Source organism: Brassica napus, chromosome A6 (genome assembly GCF_020379485.1).
Source record: "Brassica napus cultivar Da-Ae chromosome A6, Da-Ae, whole genome shotgun sequence".
NCBI classification, from domain to species: domain Eukaryota; kingdom Viridiplantae; phylum Streptophyta; class Magnoliopsida; order Brassicales; family Brassicaceae; genus Brassica; species Brassica napus.
The window spans coordinates 24,869,566-24,887,119 of NC_063439.1; the positions used below are offsets into that span (position 1 = coordinate 24,869,566).

The 17,554-nt window shown below is 35.5% G+C and overlaps 5 protein-coding genes across 7 annotated transcripts; 3 read left to right on the plus strand and 2 right to left on the minus strand.

Moving 5' to 3' along the window:
- Positions 1 to 126: 126 nt before the first annotated feature.
- Positions 127 to 2,460, minus strand: LOC106349255 (proteasome subunit beta type-7-A). Its single transcript, XM_013789192.3, has 9 exons — positions 2,343 to 2,460; positions 2,086 to 2,248; positions 1,606 to 1,747; positions 1,403 to 1,499; positions 1,245 to 1,314; positions 1,060 to 1,164; positions 881 to 979; positions 592 to 679; positions 127 to 407 (listed from the first exon to the last, which is right to left on the minus strand). Exons 2-9 carry the CDS (start codon positions 2,227 to 2,229, stop codon positions 328 to 330), a joined length of 825 nt encoding a protein of 274 aa, XP_013644646.1. The 5' UTR covers positions 2,230 to 2,248; positions 2,343 to 2,460; the 3' UTR covers positions 127 to 327.
- A 498-nt stretch (positions 2,461 to 2,958) lies between these two features.
- LOC125575949 (mucin-1-like) lies at positions 2,959 to 4,598 on the plus strand. The gene has a single exon (XM_048735376.1). It carries the CDS (start codon positions 3,246 to 3,248, stop codon positions 3,957 to 3,959), a length of 714 nt encoding a protein of 237 aa, XP_048591333.1. The 5' UTR covers positions 2,959 to 3,245; the 3' UTR covers positions 3,960 to 4,598.
- Positions 4,599 to 4,715: 117 nt separating this feature from the next.
- LOC111198940 lies at positions 4,716 to 5,376 on the plus strand. Its single transcript, XM_022688291.2, has one exon. The coding sequence runs from the start codon at positions 4,849 to 4,851 to the stop codon at positions 5,221 to 5,223; it is 375 nt and encodes a 124-aa protein (XP_022544012.1). The 5' UTR covers positions 4,716 to 4,848; the 3' UTR covers positions 5,224 to 5,376.
- Positions 5,377 to 5,477: 101 nt separating this feature from the next.
- On the minus strand, positions 5,478 to 8,560 carry LOC106352403 (putative pectate lyase 11). The gene is made up of 5 exons (XM_013792042.3): positions 8,391 to 8,560; positions 7,416 to 7,858; positions 7,018 to 7,318; positions 6,355 to 6,493; positions 5,478 to 5,954 (listed from the first exon to the last, which is right to left on the minus strand). Exons 1-5 carry the CDS (start codon positions 8,522 to 8,524, stop codon positions 5,733 to 5,735), a joined length of 1,239 nt encoding a protein of 412 aa, XP_013647496.2. The 5' UTR covers positions 8,525 to 8,560; the 3' UTR covers positions 5,478 to 5,732.
- Positions 8,561 to 10,536: 1,976 nt separating this feature from the next.
- LOC111198744 (uncharacterized membrane protein At3g27390) lies at positions 10,537 to 13,969 on the plus strand. 3 transcript variants are annotated; one of them, XM_022687874.2, is made up of 7 exons: positions 10,537 to 10,781; positions 11,062 to 11,264; positions 11,634 to 11,742; positions 11,812 to 12,670; positions 12,945 to 13,140; positions 13,232 to 13,481; positions 13,565 to 13,969. In XM_022687874.2, exons 2-7 carry the CDS (start codon positions 11,171 to 11,173, stop codon positions 13,830 to 13,832), a joined length of 1,776 nt encoding a protein of 591 aa, XP_022543595.2. In that variant the 5' UTR covers positions 10,537 to 10,781; positions 11,062 to 11,170; the 3' UTR covers positions 13,833 to 13,969. The 3 variants fall into 3 exon arrangements, with proteins under 3 accessions (XP_022543595.2, XP_048591335.1, XP_048591336.1); XM_048735378.1 differs by having other exon boundaries at positions 10,568 to 10,905; XM_048735379.1 differs by lacking the exon at positions 10,537 to 10,781 and having other exon boundaries at positions 10,967 to 11,264.
- Positions 13,970 to 17,554: the final 3,585 nt, after the last annotated feature.

Consider the following 17,554-nt stretch of genomic DNA (forward strand, 5'->3'; position numbering starts at 1 on the left):
TGATGTGTGTTTCTGGAATTCCCTTCCTGATAAGCAAAGCTCTTAGAGCCGTTCTCTTCAAAAAAATGCATAAGTAGATAACCGGTATAGATAATTTGGTAAACTATGCGGAATGATTCGGTTCGGTTTGGACAAACCAGCGTTGAATGTATTTAACTTTTAAGAAAATTTCCGAGTCTCATGAGTGAAATCCTAAAGATGGACAAAGCCACAAGATTTGGAATGATCCTTAAAACAGTCATTGGTAAAGAAAAGACAAAACACTGATATGTCTCACGCACACTACGTTACGCTCTTGGTGGAGACTTGAGCTTGAGAGCGCTTCATTTACTCTTCCATAGCTTCACCAGTCACTTCTGTAATTTCAACTCGCTCCATCAATGGGGTGATTTTGGTCCGAAGAACCTCTGTTTTACAAATAAACAATAAACTCAAGTGAGAACCAAAGAGTACTGAAAACTGGAATCGAATCAGGATGTTACGAGTAGACTAAAGCCGAGACTAGCAATACTGGCTCAAATAAGGATATCCCTTGAGAGCCTCCTTATCATGTTGTGTTTAATCAAGTAAAGAGAGAGAGGTTAGTTTTACCGGTTTTCTTGGTGAACGAATAGCCTTTGCTGCTGACATAGGTTCTTGGGTTTGGTTCCATGTAGTTCCTCAGATACTCCTTGTTTCCCTGTTCGCCAATACAAGTGTCAGATAACAAGTTCAACAAGCAACAAACAAGACAGAGGGGATGCAAAGAGTTGGGCTCTCCCTAGTTTAATGGTTATATACAAGAATGCCAATGATATGATAGACGATGAGTAACATATGCTGACCAGAGGGAGTTCTGTAGATTAATCGCAGGTAATCAGACAGAATGGTGAAGACAAACCTTAGTGATTACGCAGATGTCCACGTTGCTACCACTACCCAGGTCGTTGAATATACCCGAGCATATGGCCTCAGCGACCAGCTTAATTCCTTCATCCCTCTAGAGAACAAGAAAATCGATAAGACTGGAAGAAAAGAATACATCTGAAGATTAAAAGATAAATGTTCGTGCTTACTTACAGTTAGACCTTCTTTATACTTTGCCTCAAAGACAGACATAGCAGCAAGAGAACCAGAACCCATTGTAGCGAATGGCAGAGTGTCCGTTGAACCGTGTGGGTATATCTGTGTTTCAGTAAAAGCTGATAAGAATAACAACCAAACAAGTAAAACAAGAAAACAATAGTTGGAAATTTAAAGCTTACAGTATGCAGATGAGGCCCTGTGATATCAACTCCACCAAGGACGAGAGCAGCTGAGACATGACCTTGATAGCTGGATGAAGCGAGTGTTTAAAGTCACCTATCTTTCTTTTAAGTTCTGTGTTTATGGAGGAGATAGTAGAAGAAAGAAAAAGAATTACCTGAAAAGGTGTTTTTTGAGAAGGGTCAAAGCAGTGATAACCCGAGAGTCTCGGCCAGTCTGGTAACGATGCAGCCGCAGCTGTGAGCTGACCATATCTGAACAATGAGACATAAACCAAGATAACTAAAGCATCAAATTCTGTCGAGCACCACATTATTATATCTATAAGATTATGATTTCTTAAAGTTAGAGAGGACATACCAGTGACTGCTTCAGTGTCAGCAGCCGTTCCAGCACCACAGCAATAAATGTTAGGAGCCATGTAGTGAATTTTCTCACAGTTCTTATCAGCAACAATAGGCCCTTCAGTTGCTCGGGTATCCGCACCTAGTATCACACCATCCTATTCAAACACAAAAATTGAAATCAGTATTACATAGCTACCAGCCTACCGCAATCAGTTACTCAAAAATAAAAACAACAGTGATTGCACGAGAACACACACGTTGTTTAATATGATGTGTTCTAAACTACAGGGAGAGGCCGAGCTACTTAAAAGAAACAGGCAACACTGCATTGGCAGTGGCACTAGGTACTTGTAAATGGTTATACCCAAACAAAAGCGATTTACAGTATAAATCTAAACTATCACACGAAGTAGAAACAATCTAGTCGCTGCGTGGCTCATCTTAAGCCTCTACTTCAAACTCCACAGTGGGATAGAGAGGATAAAAGAGGGACCTTGAAGATCAAACCGACGATGGTGGTACCGGTCTTCAAAAAGGAGGGAGCTTTAAGACCCTTTTGTATAAGCATATCGTTTCGCTTACACAGATCGAAGCTGAACCCACCCTTCGGCGGAACATCCACTGTTGACTGAGACATTCTGCGAAATTGACCAGGTCTGCAAACAACAGAGTAGAGTAATTAAGCATCAAACACAGTTACCCAGATCGGATCGAGAACAAACAAGGCCGGAAAATCGAGTGTGGGTTTACCTGGAATGGATGCGAACTCTGCTCGAATCTCGAAAGAGCTGAAGCGAAGAACAAAAAGAAGTGAGAGTTTTCTTCAACCCCAATTAACCTTTAGGTTCTAATGGGCCCTTTTTGAGCCCATCTACTTTCATTTCATTCTATCTTTCTAGAACCGAACCAAAATCCAAACCGGATAGATTCTCGGTTCAATATAATACCATTGGATCAAACTTGGTTCACAAAATATATTTATTTATTTATTAAAATGTTACATATATAAATTTAAAATTAAATAGTATATATGATTAAAATGTAAATATTTATCCTACAAGATAAAATGGTTATAAATTTCATAAATAACTTATAAACTAACATCTTTATTATTTTTGTAACATCGAACATCTTTATTTATTTAGTAAAAAAAATATCTGATAAAACTGAACTTTTCTTAAGCTTTTTTCATATAATTTTTCTCTTTTTTTTTCAAATTACATTGCAAGTGGAAGTTAAAGAAAGAAAAAGTAAGAGAAAAATGAAAAGAGATGGTAGTTATATTGACGTTGGTAAGAAAATTAGTACAATATCAGTTTCACTAGAATTCACATTACACTAGTCAAGTGTTCTCTATTGTCTTTGGAAAGTTGAGATTACCATCACCACATGTTCTCTCTTTTACTAACAAAAGGTGAAACCATTAAATTTTTAAGACAATTTCCGATGGACCCGGTCAATCATAACTACGGTCAAATCTGTCAAACTCCTATAAATTAAAAACTTACTTCTTCCTTCATTTCTCCAAAATAACTCTTTTTCTTCGCTTTAATATCTTTTTCACCTTCACTATAAACCACGCGGGAGACACAAAAACAACAAGTAACTAAATTAATTAATTACCGCATTCAAAAAAAAAGTCTTACATACATAATGACTCTTAAGCTCCTATCTCTCGCCGTCGCCGCCTTGGCCATTACAGCCGTCTTCGCTGCCGATCCTCCAAAACCAGCGGGAGCGCCTAAAGCTAACGGCGACAAAAGCTCAACATCTCCTTCTCCCGCCGCTGCAGCATCGCCAAAATCCACCCCCGCATCACCGCCAAAATCTCCCGCCGCTGCAGCATCTCCAAAATCAACCCAAGCATCACCGCCAAAATCTCCCGCCGCCGCAGCATCCCCAAAACCCCCCCCTGCATCACCGCCAAAATCTCCCGCCGCTGCAGCATCGCCAAAATCAACCGCCGCATCACCGCAAAAATCAACCGCCTCGGCTCCAACCTCGCCGCCTAAGGCTTCTGCTCCGACCAACGCCAAGAAGAACTCCACCACCACTCCAAGCGCTTCCCCATCTTCAGGTGGTGGAGCCAATGCAAAGCCTCCGACGTCGTCGTCGACCAAAACTCCGGCGTCAAGCCCCGACTCAAGCTCTGGCGATAGCGCTGAAGGTCCCACTAGCTCGTCTGACTCGCCTTCCGCCTCATCTCCGCCATCTCCCACTCCGGACATGTCTCCTTCGTCGTCCGCTGATGAAGGACCCGCCAGCGAAGGCCCCGAAGCTTCAGCTCCGACGGGAAGAGCCTCATCGATGGAGATATCCGTCTCCGGATCCGTTCTCGCCGCCGTTGCATGGTTCTTTTTCATATGACGAAAAAGTTAGTTACTATTTGGTTTCATATTACGTCTAACAACATTATTATACGTTTAATATTTAATTTTTTTGGCTCATTTAAAAACGGTCCGCACTCCGGTTCGATTTTCAACACGTTAAATTCGTTCATAGTACGAAGGTTAGGATGTTGTAATAAAGGTTTAGTTTGTGTTATTTATGATTAATATGATCATGTAATCTTAGTCGTTATAATAACCATTATATTCTCATGGTTAAAAGGGTGTATTATGTTTGTAATTTACATCCATTTTTCAATTTCATAGTACATTTTCAAATACGGATAACAATGCGGAAGATCCATGATACAACAATTTACATGAAATCATAAACATAGGGTTAGAACTATTCACTACCATGAAAATAAAGAGAACCATACAATATACTTTAACACCAAAGAGGTTATATATATACCAACTAAAGATAATTAGCTTGTGAATGTTAATAGAATTCTATTATAATTTCATATATACAACATATACATGAAACTCATAAAGACGTTTGATGTACATATGGTTTTGTGTTGTTTTCAATTATCAAATGCATGCATATGAAAACAAACAATTAGTTAGAATCACCCCCAACAATATTCTAAAATAGTAAAAACAAGATATATAGAGAAAAAAATAGCTCATGTACTCACATATGGGGTAAAAACCGTAACTGTAAATAGCAACCAACCTAATAAACACTTAACCAAACAAGTTTAAATTCTCAATCTCCATTTCCCTTTGTCTTCAATTCTTCTTCAAGGTTCAATCGATCTGCTGTGTGACCCTCACACACAATCACTTTATAGCCAAACAAAAAGGAGGCATTCAATTTAAAGTGACGAGGGAAACCAAATCAACACACAAATATATATACTATGACGAGTCATATCTTTATCGTCTTCCTTGTGGTAATCTTGACCATCGCTAATGGAACGTTAGCAGAAGCAGCAGATGCTGAAAAACCTCAACCTGTAGACAACAAATCATCACCAGCAGACAACTCTACAAAGAGCCTTGGTCCGTCTCAAGATTATCCCGATTATGAGATCCCTATAGAACTTGCACCGGACGGTATCGAGGCGGTGGGTGATTACATGCCCATTAGCCCCACCGAGGCTACTCTTGCACAACCCGAAGCAGATATGAATGTTAAAACATCGCCGGCTAGCTCCGCCTCTAGATCTTTTTCAACCGTGTTGACCGTTGCTATTGCTGCGGCGGGAGGAGCGGCCAGCTTGTTTTTCTTTTGAAACAGAGGAGATCAAATGATGACTTTGGGTTGGCCATATAGAGTTTGCAACGTGCGATATTTCTGTATTTCTTTAACGTTTGAATTTGATTGTGTGTTGTATTTTTTTCTTTTGATGTTATTAATTCGATTCAATATACGAATTCTTCAAAAAAAAAAAAAGATATATACAATAGATTTTTGTAGTTGATAGCTTAACCGGCATCTTACCCAGTTATCTAAAGAGAAGAGTTGGGGAAATAACATCAAACGACGGACAATAAAACTTAATTAACATATATACTAAAGCTTGAAATGGTTTTATATAGCTTTAAACTATAAATTTAGAGACCATCCCTCTCAATGTCCAAAGACATAGCAGACGCATTACACTTATAACATTGCATTGAAAAACTTAAAAAAAAAGTGAGAGAGACAGAATTGCATATAGGAACCATTGCATATACACAATGATCCTTTAATATCTTTTTTATCTCTTAACGATTCCCTTATCATCGTTATACTGAATAATCAACAGCGACGGCCTCGCCGACAACTTAGTGTTCCTGCTGTCGTCGTGATGGAACCCACAAGCGATGATGGCCTAGCACTTAGGCTAGAAGCTCTTGCATATGTCGATGAAGCTCCGGCACCTGACTGCCGGAAATATGCTCCGTTCAACAACATATCCCCTTCCGATCTCCAGTTCCAACCTCTCCATTCGCTTTCGGGTGCATCTTCATGTTTTGTAACCTATTCATTAAACACACAAAAATAAACACATGTCAGTATATATAAGAAACTACGATCTACTAAGAACAACTTCATCCATAGGTTTTTGATGGAGTTCTCACGGTTGAAAAAAAAAGACAATTGAAATAAGAAAAAGAAATATGAAAGTTCTTAAAACCGATCTTTTTAGAACCCATTAAAAACCTAAGATAACCCATGTCATTCAACTAACATTTCATTTATTAAAGAACAATCAGAACAAAATCGTTCAACTATAATACTATTACTTTTTAGACACCTTTAAAGTATCAAATCGATCGATGGGTTGCTCTAAGCGAAATACTCAGGGTCAAATGTCACATGTTAAATACTCTAAACTAATAATATAAATAATTATGAAAAAAAATTCAACAACGTGTACCTCTTTATTAAATCGGGTATTAGGAGCGAGAAATCTATTGCCTTGACTGTATATCGTCGGAGAAGCACTTCCACCGATAGCATACATTTCCCAGTGTGTGTAATCATTGTTCACCACATGGAAATATCCATGCCTGCACCTGTTTATTATTTGGAAACCCTAAATATTAGGTGGAGTAGTAACTTTCTTGCATCGATTGTAGTTAAGTTTTCATCATGCATCTCCCTCGATCCAAAACCAGCTTTTCCCAAGCATAGTTAATATATACCCACTCAACTATACATTTGACATAAAACCAATTAGAACATTATGAAAATTTCAAAGAACTTTATCAAAGAAAATAATTAGGAAAATCTATAATAACAAATGTTTCAATGAATGTTCATGAGTTTCGCAATAAAGTTCATTTGAGAATCATTCATTTCCACTCATATTTCATTTGATGAAAGTGATCTATTATAGCCATGTGAATGACCGATAGGTGGTGTGGTTTTAAAAGTCTCATTCTCCTTTTGTTGACTTTTTGCATACTCTATAAAGTCAAGCTTTCACATGTAAACTCTTTATGCGCGCGCTTCGTACCTATTGCAGTCGCACTCAAGCTTCTATATATCTATGAGACTGTGTGCGGTGCGCTAAGGGGTCAAAATATAGAATGTTTACCGTGGCATCCTTTGAACGAGTCCTTCTCCGAAATGGTTAAACGCAATGGTGACTTGCATGTTCTTGTCCTGGGTATAGCTATCGCTGTGTCCTAAAAGCATGACCTTGTCATGGTGCGTCATGTAGTTGTTCGATATTGTTATAGCGGTCGAACCATGTATGGCGTCTATGAGACCATCATCGCAGTTAGACAAAGAGCAATGGTCGATCCAAATCTGTTTGCCTCCAAATATCGCCACTGCATCTCCATCTGATGGGACCCACCACCCGGTGTGACGTGGGCCATCTCTAATCATGCCACCTATAACCACAACATATATTAGCATGCTTTATATATAAGTTCTGATTCTTTTTATACAAATCCTTTACTAACAAAAACTAGTCCAAATTTATCTTACCTGATCCTGGTTTGCAGTCATGGATGTGAATACCATGTATGATGATGTTAGTTTCATAGTGGATCTTAATGCACGGTCCATCGGTTATATGAACACTTGAGCCTCTACCATCAATGGTCTTGAAAGATGTGATGATAAGTTCTTTCTTGAGCCTAATGACCATATCTCTCTTGAAAATGATCCATAATGGTTCTTCTTGCGTGACCGCATGTCTTAGGGTTCCTGGTCTAGGGTTTACCGGATCATCGTTGGCCGCATCTGTGACCACGTAAATTCTGCCATCGCGGCCTCCGATAGCGTTTTTGCCAAACCCTATAGCACAATCGGCTAGCCGTTGGCGATTTGTCTCCCAGTTTGGATCGCAACGCCAACAATCATCAATAGGATTACCCGTTCTACAAGATAGGTAGGCGAGGCTCCTCCTTGACGCATTGAATACACTTCTACAGACAAATATAGAAAATAGACAACCCGATCCATTTAAATGTGGACATATTAGATATGGTCGTTGGGGAAAAAGTGTCGGCCACAATTGGCAAGTAGTTAAAACACTAGGCACTAGCTAGATAGGGAAATCCATTATATAAAAAATCAGCTATGTAGCTAGATAATACTGTTAAATGTGAAGGACCTTTTCTCCTAAATGGTTTTCTTGATTTTAGGTGAATCGAATGAAAATGTTTTTAGTGGGAACTATGATGTGAACATAAGTTAAGTTTAGTTTTCAGTTAAGGTTTTTAACTTTTAAAGTTAGTTTACAAAATCTGGTTTATTGGAATATGAAAATCTGTAAATGTTATGTGAGTAAACCATTTACAACTGAAAGGAAAAACACAATGAAAGACGTTTATGGAATGGAATAAACTGCTATATTTTATATATAAACGATTCTATGAAAAAAATTCATTTTGTATTTGCAAAGCAACATTGTCATATGAAGTTTGAATTTATCATGTTTTGAATGTTCTTACATACCTATTAACCTCGTCAACTACTAGATTAGGATCTTGAGTATGCGGCAACGAACTTGAAGATAATACAAACGTGTTGCCGATTGATAGGAGACATATGAAAGCGTAAACAAAAAGATTATTAGAATACGAAACCATTATTCCAAACAGAAATGGGAGGGAAAATGTTATAAAAGAGAGAAGTTTATGTGTTTGTGTTGAAGCTTGTTATTATTGGAAAGTATATAAAGAGGAAGAGAGTTCCGGGAGTGGAGGCGTGATTTATTTTTAATTATTATTATAACATATTATATGATTATTTTATTAAAATTAACTATGGGACCTACTTTATCGTAATTTCAGGTGAGTGTATAACCAAACGGTTAATGTTGTGAAACCGTTAATGATAGTCGTCAAAAGTATTTGCAAAATGTCAACCTTTTTGACCTTGCTAACGATACCGTTTTGCAGCTATTTTTATCTGAGCTTCCGCCTCACATTCCATTCAAAGAAAAAAAATTACTGCTTCGTTTTTGTGTGTTTAAAGTTTAAACGAAATGATTTGCTTTGTAAAATTTAAACCTAAAAACCGGTCATTTGACTATTTGAGCATGGTAGTCAAAAGTAACTGCTTAAAAGTCAACAATTTTGACATTGAGTACGACGCTGTTTTCTTACATTATACATTCAAAGAACAATTTGTTATGACATCATAGGTGTTGTGTGATGATGAGTACTCTTACCAAATAAAATGGGATTGTCGATTTATATTAAACCTTGGATTCAAGATGGGCCATAATTCAAAGCATTGATAATAAAACGATATATAAACCTTCGCCCTCGATGGAGTCTATCAGTCTATGTTCCAATACTTGTGTAAGCCCAATAAGAGCTTCATATTATAAAGAAGACAGATTTGAGCAGCATACTTAACTTGCATAACCTCAAGTAAATAATTAAGAAGCAGGATTTGCACGTTAAAACTTACATCCTTAATTACTGCAAATTTTATGTTTATATGGGTGATCGAGTGCTACTGAGAATTCAGTTTCAGTATTCAAATATAAGATAAGGTTTGATGTAACACTGCTTAAATAAAGTTAGTATCAAGTTAATTTTAAACTATAAAATGCTCAATCATAGTGGAAGTTACATTTTTGTTTCTTTGCTATTTAATCATCAATATGAAGTTAAAAATCATGCTTGCATGGTGGATGGCAAAACGAGAAATCTCACGGCAGAACTTTGCTGGACAACCCAAGAGACAGCTATCAGTAACTATAATACAACTTTATGCCATTTGTAAAAATTAAAACAGTCTGCCATTATGTTTTTATAAATATTACAAAGGACAAAAAGAAGAATTGCTTGAAAACGAATCATACTTCGGTCCAGGAAAAGAATCAACAAGTGTGCAATCATTAAACTTCCAATTAGTTTAACAATAAAATGCCAGTTGTGTACTTGCGTCTAAACAGAGCAGCTATTTTGCTTTAAAAATAAATAGCCCCTATTCTGTTTTGAATCATAATCATGTACGGTTAACAAAGCAAGTTTCTATCGAAAAAAAAAACAGAGGAAAACCTTAAAATAATAAAATTGGTACTTTACTAATGGTCTTTCTTTTTTTTATTACGGTATTACCACATTAAATAATTTATTATTTTGTTAAAAAAATGTGTTACATTATTTACAAAATACTTATAATTAAATAAACTATGTATTTTGTCTTATGGATATAATTATCTTACTAAAATATTATTTTTTATAATAATATATATAGAAAATTATATTTTAGCTATATAGTATATTAATTATACAGGTGTTATGTTAATTTTATAATAGATTATATAAATTATTTAAAGTACTAATGAATTTAACCGTTCTAATTTTTAACTTATTTTTTTTTTCAAAAATAATAGTATATAAATAGATGACCGAAAGATTGTGTGAATTATTTTCAGAATTTTATGCTATTATACAGATATTATCCGCGTAAAAACTTAAATTATTATAGTTTTGTCACATATTTGACTATTTCAAATATTTTTCTGGGTTCTAAACGTTAAAAGACTATTTCAAATATGGCTAGAATATTACTATGTCATCTCAGAAAATAAAAACCTTTAAAAATCCAGTCGGACATAAAGTAGCCGCCACCGCAGTTAATACAAATCTATCCGCTGTCATAAAACCAATAAAGTGATGTTTTTTTAACTGCAAAGTTCAGCATTTTCATGGCGTCTCCTTCCACATCTTATTTTGTTTGACCTCTATAAGCGCCGTATAAGCTATCTATCTGTAAGTTTATATATTCGTTTAATGCGTCACGCTCAAGCATCCACCAAAACCAAAAAATATTAGAGAAGATAAGTGGGAAAAACATCCTTCTTTGCTTCTTCTTCGGACAAAAGAGGTCAGTTTATGGTTCAACGTGTTTAGTTTTAATATTATTTCGGGTGTTAATCGAGCAGAGAAACGATTACTTAACCGCAAATCACTGCACTAAAATCTCTGAAACCCATGTGAGAGAGAGAAAGGTATTTAAATTTGTTTGTTTATGGTTATTAAAGAAACTGTGTTACAGAGAGAAAGCTTCAATAATGTTTCAAGAGATTATTAGTGCGTTTTTGTTCTCTCTCCAGCTCTTTGTTTACTTCCTTTGAGCTCAATTGAGTCATTTTCTCTGCTTCCAGGACTCCAAAATAGCGAGTTTTTTTAATACCTCAGGAAGGCGTTGACTAATTCTTGAGATGGGTTATTGTTGAAAGCTCGTGGCTTTTAGTCTCTAAAGATTCAATTCTAATGGAGCCTCCAAAGGGATTTCGAGCTTCTTTGTTGCAATTCTTTATATTCCTTCCTTATTTCATTGGATTGCTGTTTCTGGGTTTCATCAAAGGTATGACTTTTAGAGTTTAAAACATTGCCTTCTCTGTCTCTTATTGTACTTAGGTGTCACTAAAGGTCTGGACTTTCGATGGATTTCTACTTCTTTATGTCCAATTTTCAATTTATTCAGACAGATCTTATGAGGGTTTACTTCTGATAAGAACATAACTCACCAAATATTTGACTTTCTTTGCATGGATGTTGACTTTTAGTTGGCTTAGTTTGATTTTTCTTTCATGCTGTAACCATTGTCTAGCCTCAATTTTTTTTTTTGCATTTTTCAATCAATATTGTGAAGTGGTTTGTTTATCTTCATACAGTTTGTTTGTTCTTATCAATATTGTGAAATGGTTTTAAAGACTCTTTCTTTGTTGCTTAGGTGTCGTTTTGTGCCCACTCGTATGCCTCGTTGTGACAATAGGCAACTCCGCAGTCATACTAAGTCTTTTGCCCGTTCACTTCGTTTGGACTTTCTATTCAATAGTGAGGTAACTAAACTCCTTCTTCTTTCTCTTGCTGTTAAAGACTTCTTGTCTGATTCTTTCTTTTTTTTGTAGAGCCAAGCAAATAGGACATATCTTGAAGTTCTTTCTATGCCTATGTCTCCCTGCCGCCATCATTCTCTGGCTAGTTCTTGGCATTTTAGCAAGTGTTCTTGGAGGAGCATTATACGGTTTCCTCTCCCCTATCTTCGCCACCTTTGACGCCGTTGGCGAGGGCAAGCCTTACCCTTTTTTCCATTGCTTCTACGACGGAACTTGGAGCACCCTCAAGCGCAGCTTCACCGTCGTCCGTGACTTCAAAGACGTGTGCTTCCACTCCTACTTCTCGCTAATGGACGAGCTTAGAATATGTTGCCCGGATCAGAAACATTACGAGATAAGGCTGACTCAACTTCCAGGAGCTTTGGTAGTCTCGGCTCTAGGGATACTTGTTGACCTCCCTGTGATCACGCTCGTAGCCATATGCAAAAGCCCTTACATGCTCTTCAAAGGATGGCACCGTTTGTTTCAAGATCTCATCGGACGTGAAGGTCCTTTCTTGGAGACGATGTGTGTCCCCATCGCGGGGCTAGTGATCTTACTCTGGCCTTTGGCTGTCGTGGGCGCGGTTCTTGGTTCTGTGGTCTCTAGTATCTTCCTCGGCGCTTATGCAGGCGTGGTCTCGTATCAGGAGTCATCTTTTTACTACGGACTATGCTTTGTGGTTGCTTCTGTGTCTATTTACGACGAGTATAGCACTGATATACTTGACATGCCTGAAGGATCTTGCTTCCCTAGGCCTAAGTATCGAGAAAAGGAAGCCGAAACAACGGCTTTTTCAGGTCCTATACCAAGACTAGGCTCTGTCAAGAACACGGGTTCAACAAGAGAAGGATCAGTTAAAGTCCCTATGATTGATATTAAGCCTCTCGATGTAAGTATTAATTCATTGTTCTAAAAATTGCTAGACGGTAATTAGATGCGTTATAGAAGGTTATTGATTAGATGGGTACCTAAACCGATTTTTTGAACGCCAGGCTGATATTTTTTTTTAACTCAGTCAAGAAAAATCGTTTCATTTATGCTGATTTACCATCGCCTAGGCGGCAGATGTATAGGCGTTGTCTAGGCCGATTTTTAGAACACTGGTTAAAATCTTGAAGACTTTAAGTGTGTTTTGACTTTGTTGTCTATTGAAAATGTTGCAGCTCTTGGATGGTCTATTTGTGGAATGTAGAAAGTTTGGAGAAGCTTTGGCAAGTAAAGGGCTAATAAACTCAAAAGATATCGAAGAGGCGAGGTCTAGTAAAGGCAGCCAAGTGATCAGCATTGGCTTACCAGCTTATGGACTTCTTTACGAGATTCTACGCTCTGTCAAAGCCAATACTACCGGCTTGTTACTCAGTAATTTTCTATCTTTCTTGAACCACAAAAGAAACAAAAAGACAAAAGGACACGTTTTGATTTGTTATGTAATTATGTACTTATTGTGTAGTTGACGGTGTAACGGAACTAACTACCAAGAACAGACCAAAAGATGCCTTCTTTGATTGGTTTCTGCATCCGTTTTTGATACTAAAGGAGCAAATGAAAGCTACAAACTTGTCTGAGGAAGAAGAAGAGTATCTCGGGAGATTGGTGTTGCTTTATGGAGACTCAGAGAGGCTAAAGAACTCGTATGCTGAGTCTGCTTCTCCTACTCTCACAGAGCGCAAAAGAGCCGAACTTGATGCATTTGCTCGCAGGTAAATTAACAGTCTAAACGTTGAGTTTTTTTCGGATTAGACTGGATGCTTATACTGTTTCATGTCTGTGTGTGTGTTGTTAGGATTCAAGGGCTAACGAAAACGGTATCAAGGTATCCAACATTCCGTCGTCATTTTGTGTGTTTAGTGAAGAAACTATCAGAGGACTTGGACCTGAACCATGACGGTTCGGTGAAGGAGGAAGGATCTATAACGGAAGCACCAGCTCCGGTTAAGATATTTTCGAGGATTTTCAGTAAGAGTCAAAGATCGTTCAGAAGAAAAGGGAGTCTCAATGGATCCGATCAAGAAACGCGGAAGGGTGTTTCAAGAAGTGTGCATATCGTTTAATCATGCATGGGACATATGGTGGATGTTATGAAAACGTAAGGTCTTTTGCTCTTTGCTTTACAAAAAAATGTTGGTTCATTGTAAAGATTGATCAGACAGATTGTTTTTATTTATAGAACAGTGTATGTGTTCGGTTAGTGAGCTGAAACTTTGGAAGTCTCCTTAGTTCACAGATAGAACTATAAATGCTGAATTAGCAAAACATCACTGATTATTGTAAATATTTGTATGTGTGCAATATCTCTTTTTTTTTTGTACTACACTTGGGAATGTCTAATGTCTAACCATAAGACATGTTGCTCCACTATCAATCAACCATGTTTTTTCTTCAAACTTTGTTTCATATCGTATGATGTTTCTTTTTTTGCTGGATCACATTATATGATATATGCAATGCAAGATCAAGACAAGTCACCAAGAACTTTTTTTTTCCTCTTCTTGGCTTTCACAAAAATGAGCAACTCCTTAACATTTGTTTTTATTTTGCAATTTTGTGCACAATGCAGTTTGTTTGTTCTGAAATTTGGGACACATTAAAAACATACTCATTGTTTGTTCTCATATGAGTTTTTTGTTTCCTTGTTCTTGACATCATAAGCTATCATCATTGTTTTCCTACATGAGTCTCTATCTACAAAAAAAATAATTAAAAAGATTAGAAAAGAAGGATAATACAAGAGTAGTCATTTAAAAAATAGGAAAATCGCATAAAAATATTCAAAGTAACATTCGCTAACACTTTAAACCTTTAAGTTATTTAACTATTATATGAAACTCCAAACTTGCTTTTGTTTTTCATAAAAAAAACTTTCAAGATGGCTTACTTGTTCATCAAGTCGAAAATATGACATGTTCATCTGTAAATAATGTGTTATTTTTTTCAAAAAAATATTTATTTATTGATTTATTTAATAAAAGAAATCAATAAGAAATAAAATAGAAAACATAAGTAAAAAATAACAAAAATAATGTCATCTTCTTTGTAGATCAATATGCCACATTTTCGACTTGATAACAAGTAAACCATGTTGAAGGTTTTTATTGACACAAAAGCCAATTTGAATGTTTAATATGCTACCTAAACAACTTCAAAGTTTAAATTGTTAGTGAATGCCACTTTGAAAAATATTAATGTGATTTTTCCTTTCTTTAAAACATTCTCCAGCAATTTTAATAATATGCAAAAGCATTGTCTTTCTCTCATTCAATATAAAAACTTTAAAACTGAATTACTCAACTTAATTGTTTTAAATATCAACAAAATAGTGTTAAATTTTTGGCAGGTAATATTGTTTAATAGTGAAAAAATCCACTAGCATCAACAACCAATTGAATCTTCTTAGTTGTCTTCCAAATTATTGGATGTTTACGCACATTAGATGCACTAGGTCTACACAATGAAGATAAGATACATTAGATATTAGCCTTGTTGAAATGATTCTGAATCAAACAAGAAAATGATGTTACCGTAATTTAGGATCAAAGTCTAGAAAAACCAAAAAGAAATTTGTTGCAATTTCATTCTACACAATTTTAATTGATACACTGTTGAATGTATGTAAGAACTTACGGTTTTATAGGGGTGCTAAGTAGCAGACAGCTGTTTCGAGATGTAGCTTTATAGCTGAATTTTCACTTTCGACGTTTGCTAATATCCAATTCAGATGTTTACTACCTAATAAGGGAGATTGAGTTTTATCTGTTTGTCATGTCAAAAGAAATTAATGACGAATGATATACAATAGGAATATTGGGCAAATGATAAGAAGTTTTTTACTAACTTTTCTGGCAAAGTTAGCGACCCCATAGCTACTGCTTCAAAAAATTTGGGTTGTGGCCATTTATTCACTATTTTGAACAACATGTTGATCCCTATTGTAGCTTTAGGTTCAACATGCAAGTTATTTGTTGATGCAGAAAATTGATGTGTTACCAACACATATAAAACTAAAAAAAAAAAGTAAAAGGGAAAAGAAGAAGAGATAAAATGAGAGTATTGTTTCCGCATAGGTTTGCAATTGCTTAAGCAACATTCTCGACAGTCTGAACATCTCGAGCCTCTTCTGTTATGGTTGATATAATCTCAATACTGTCCAGCTCTATGATTTTAGTATGGCAGTCAACTGATAATAAAAACAAAGTAAATATATAAATTATTTGTTTATAAAAATAACACATGAAAAAATATTTTACATGTCAATGCAAGGTTGGCTATTACAAAGAAGGATAATAAAATAGCATATTTTCTTTAAAGCATTCTCCAGCAATTTTAATAAAATGGAAAACTATTTTCCTTCTTTCATTCATAAAAAAATTACTTTAAAATTGACAAATCAACTTAATTAATTTAAAATATCAATAGAATAATGAACGATTTGCCGGATAGTATTATTGAGCAGAGAAAAGGTCTACTAGTATCAACAATTAATATTATTCTTCTTAGTTGTTTTCCAAAATATTGGATGTTTAAAAATATCAGATGCACTAGGATTGCACAATAAAGATAAGATACATTAGAGATTAGTCTTGTTGGAAAGGATTCTGAATCAAACAAGAAAATGATGTTACCATAATTTAGGATTGGAGTCTAGCAAGCTGCTACTAAGTTGCTTAGTTTCAGTCAAATATATATTTCTGATAAACGTGGTTGATTTTTAGCAAGGTTTTCAACACAATTCTTCTCATCTACAAATGAATGAAGACTATCACTGAGTGAAGAAAAATGATATATCCAAAGCTGAATATATCTGTTGCATAGTTAATTGACTGATCGACTGGTCGCCATTCTAAATTACAAAACCTGAAAAGGGTATGAAAATCTTCCATAAGCATAATCACAAATATAATACAATCAAAAAGAGATAACATACCAACTAATCCACTATGATCTCTTGTATTAAATTGTGTTAAAGGTCATTCAATTTAACTTACTCTATAGATCAATATTAAATATCAACTTCTCTGATATTGCAATGTTGTCATCCAAATGAGACAATTTGTCTGTCAAAGTATCAGTAACCAAGATATTCTATGAGTGTATTGGTGTATGAACAATTTTGGATGTATACAAGAATTTAAAAGCTAAGACTATATTTGTGAAAGAAATAGAAATAAATAAAATCACAAAGATAGAAATAAAGAATCATTTTTGTTTTGTCACATCCAAACACAAATAAAAAAAATTATAGCATGTTTGCTAAAGTTAAAAAGACGTATTCGATGAATTTTTAGACAAAAAGAATTTGAAAATAGAAAAAGAATCCTACTTTGACTAATTTTATTAAGTCTACACTAGAATTTTCAAAAAAAAAAAAATTGATTTTTTTCAGATATTTTCTTAAATATTTTCTCCTGATTACTTTGTTCGACAAAAGGTTAGTCTCTAACTTTAATTGAATAAAGTAATCACATCACAAATCAAAGTACCATCTTACCTCATTATATTTATCAGAGTATCAAAAGTATTATGATTGGCATCTCATAGTTGATTTTCTTGCATTAACTTGATTAAAGTTGGATTTGTAGCGGACTTGTCTTTCTCAGTTTCTTTTGAGCTACATAAGTTAATCGACCTATCCAAACTACATCTGCAAAACTCTGAAAAGATGTAGCAATATTGTTTGTTTGATACAAAACCACAAGATCTAATAATATTTGGATGGTTGTCATATGTAATTAGCCTTTCCATTTCAAAGTCACCACTCTTAATGCGTTTTGCAACA

Excerpts from the sequence above, each read along its gene's own strand:
- LOC125575949 (XM_048735376.1), top strand. The coding sequence starts at position 3,246 with ATGACTCTTAAGCTCCTATCTCTCGCCGTCGCCGCCTTGGCCATTACA.
- LOC111198744 (XM_022687874.2), top strand. The coding sequence starts at position 11,171 with ATGGAGCCTCCAAAGGGATTTCGAGCTTCTTTGTTGCAATTCTTTATA. Across the intron at positions 11,743-11,811 it reads ACTTTCTATTCAATAGTGAG|AGCCAAGCAAATAGGACATA; the intron begins GTAACTAAACTC and ends TTTTTTTTGTAG. Across the intron at positions 13,482-13,564 it reads CTTGATGCATTTGCTCGCAG|GATTCAAGGGCTAACGAAAA; the intron begins GTAAATTAACAG and ends GTGTGTTGTTAG.
- LOC106352403 (XM_013792042.3), bottom strand. The coding sequence starts at position 8,524 with ATGGTTTCGTATTCTAATAATCTTTTTGTTTACGCTTTCATATGTCTC. Across the intron at positions 7,859-8,390 it reads GTAGTTGACGAGGTTAATAG|AAGTGTATTCAATGCGTCAA; the intron begins GTATGTAAGAAC and ends ATTTGTCTGTAG. Across the intron at positions 5,955-6,354 it reads ATACCCGATTTAATAAAGAG|GTTACAAAACATGAAGATGC; the intron begins GTACACGTTGTT and ends TTTAATGAATAG.
- LOC111198940 (XM_022688291.2), top strand. The coding sequence starts at position 4,849 with ATGACGAGTCATATCTTTATCGTCTTCCTTGTGGTAATCTTGACCATC.
- LOC106349255 (XM_013789192.3), bottom strand. The coding sequence starts at position 2,229 with ATGTCTCAGTCAACAGTGGATGTTCCGCCGAAGGGTGGGTTCAGCTTC. Across the intron at positions 1,748-2,085 it reads TCGTCGGTTTGATCTTCAAG|GATGGTGTGATACTAGGTGC; the intron begins GTCCCTCTTTTA and ends GTGTTTGAATAG. Across the intron at positions 408-591 it reads TTCGTTCACCAAGAAAACCG|AGGTTCTTCGGACCAAAATC; the intron begins GTAAAACTAACC and ends TTTGTAAAACAG.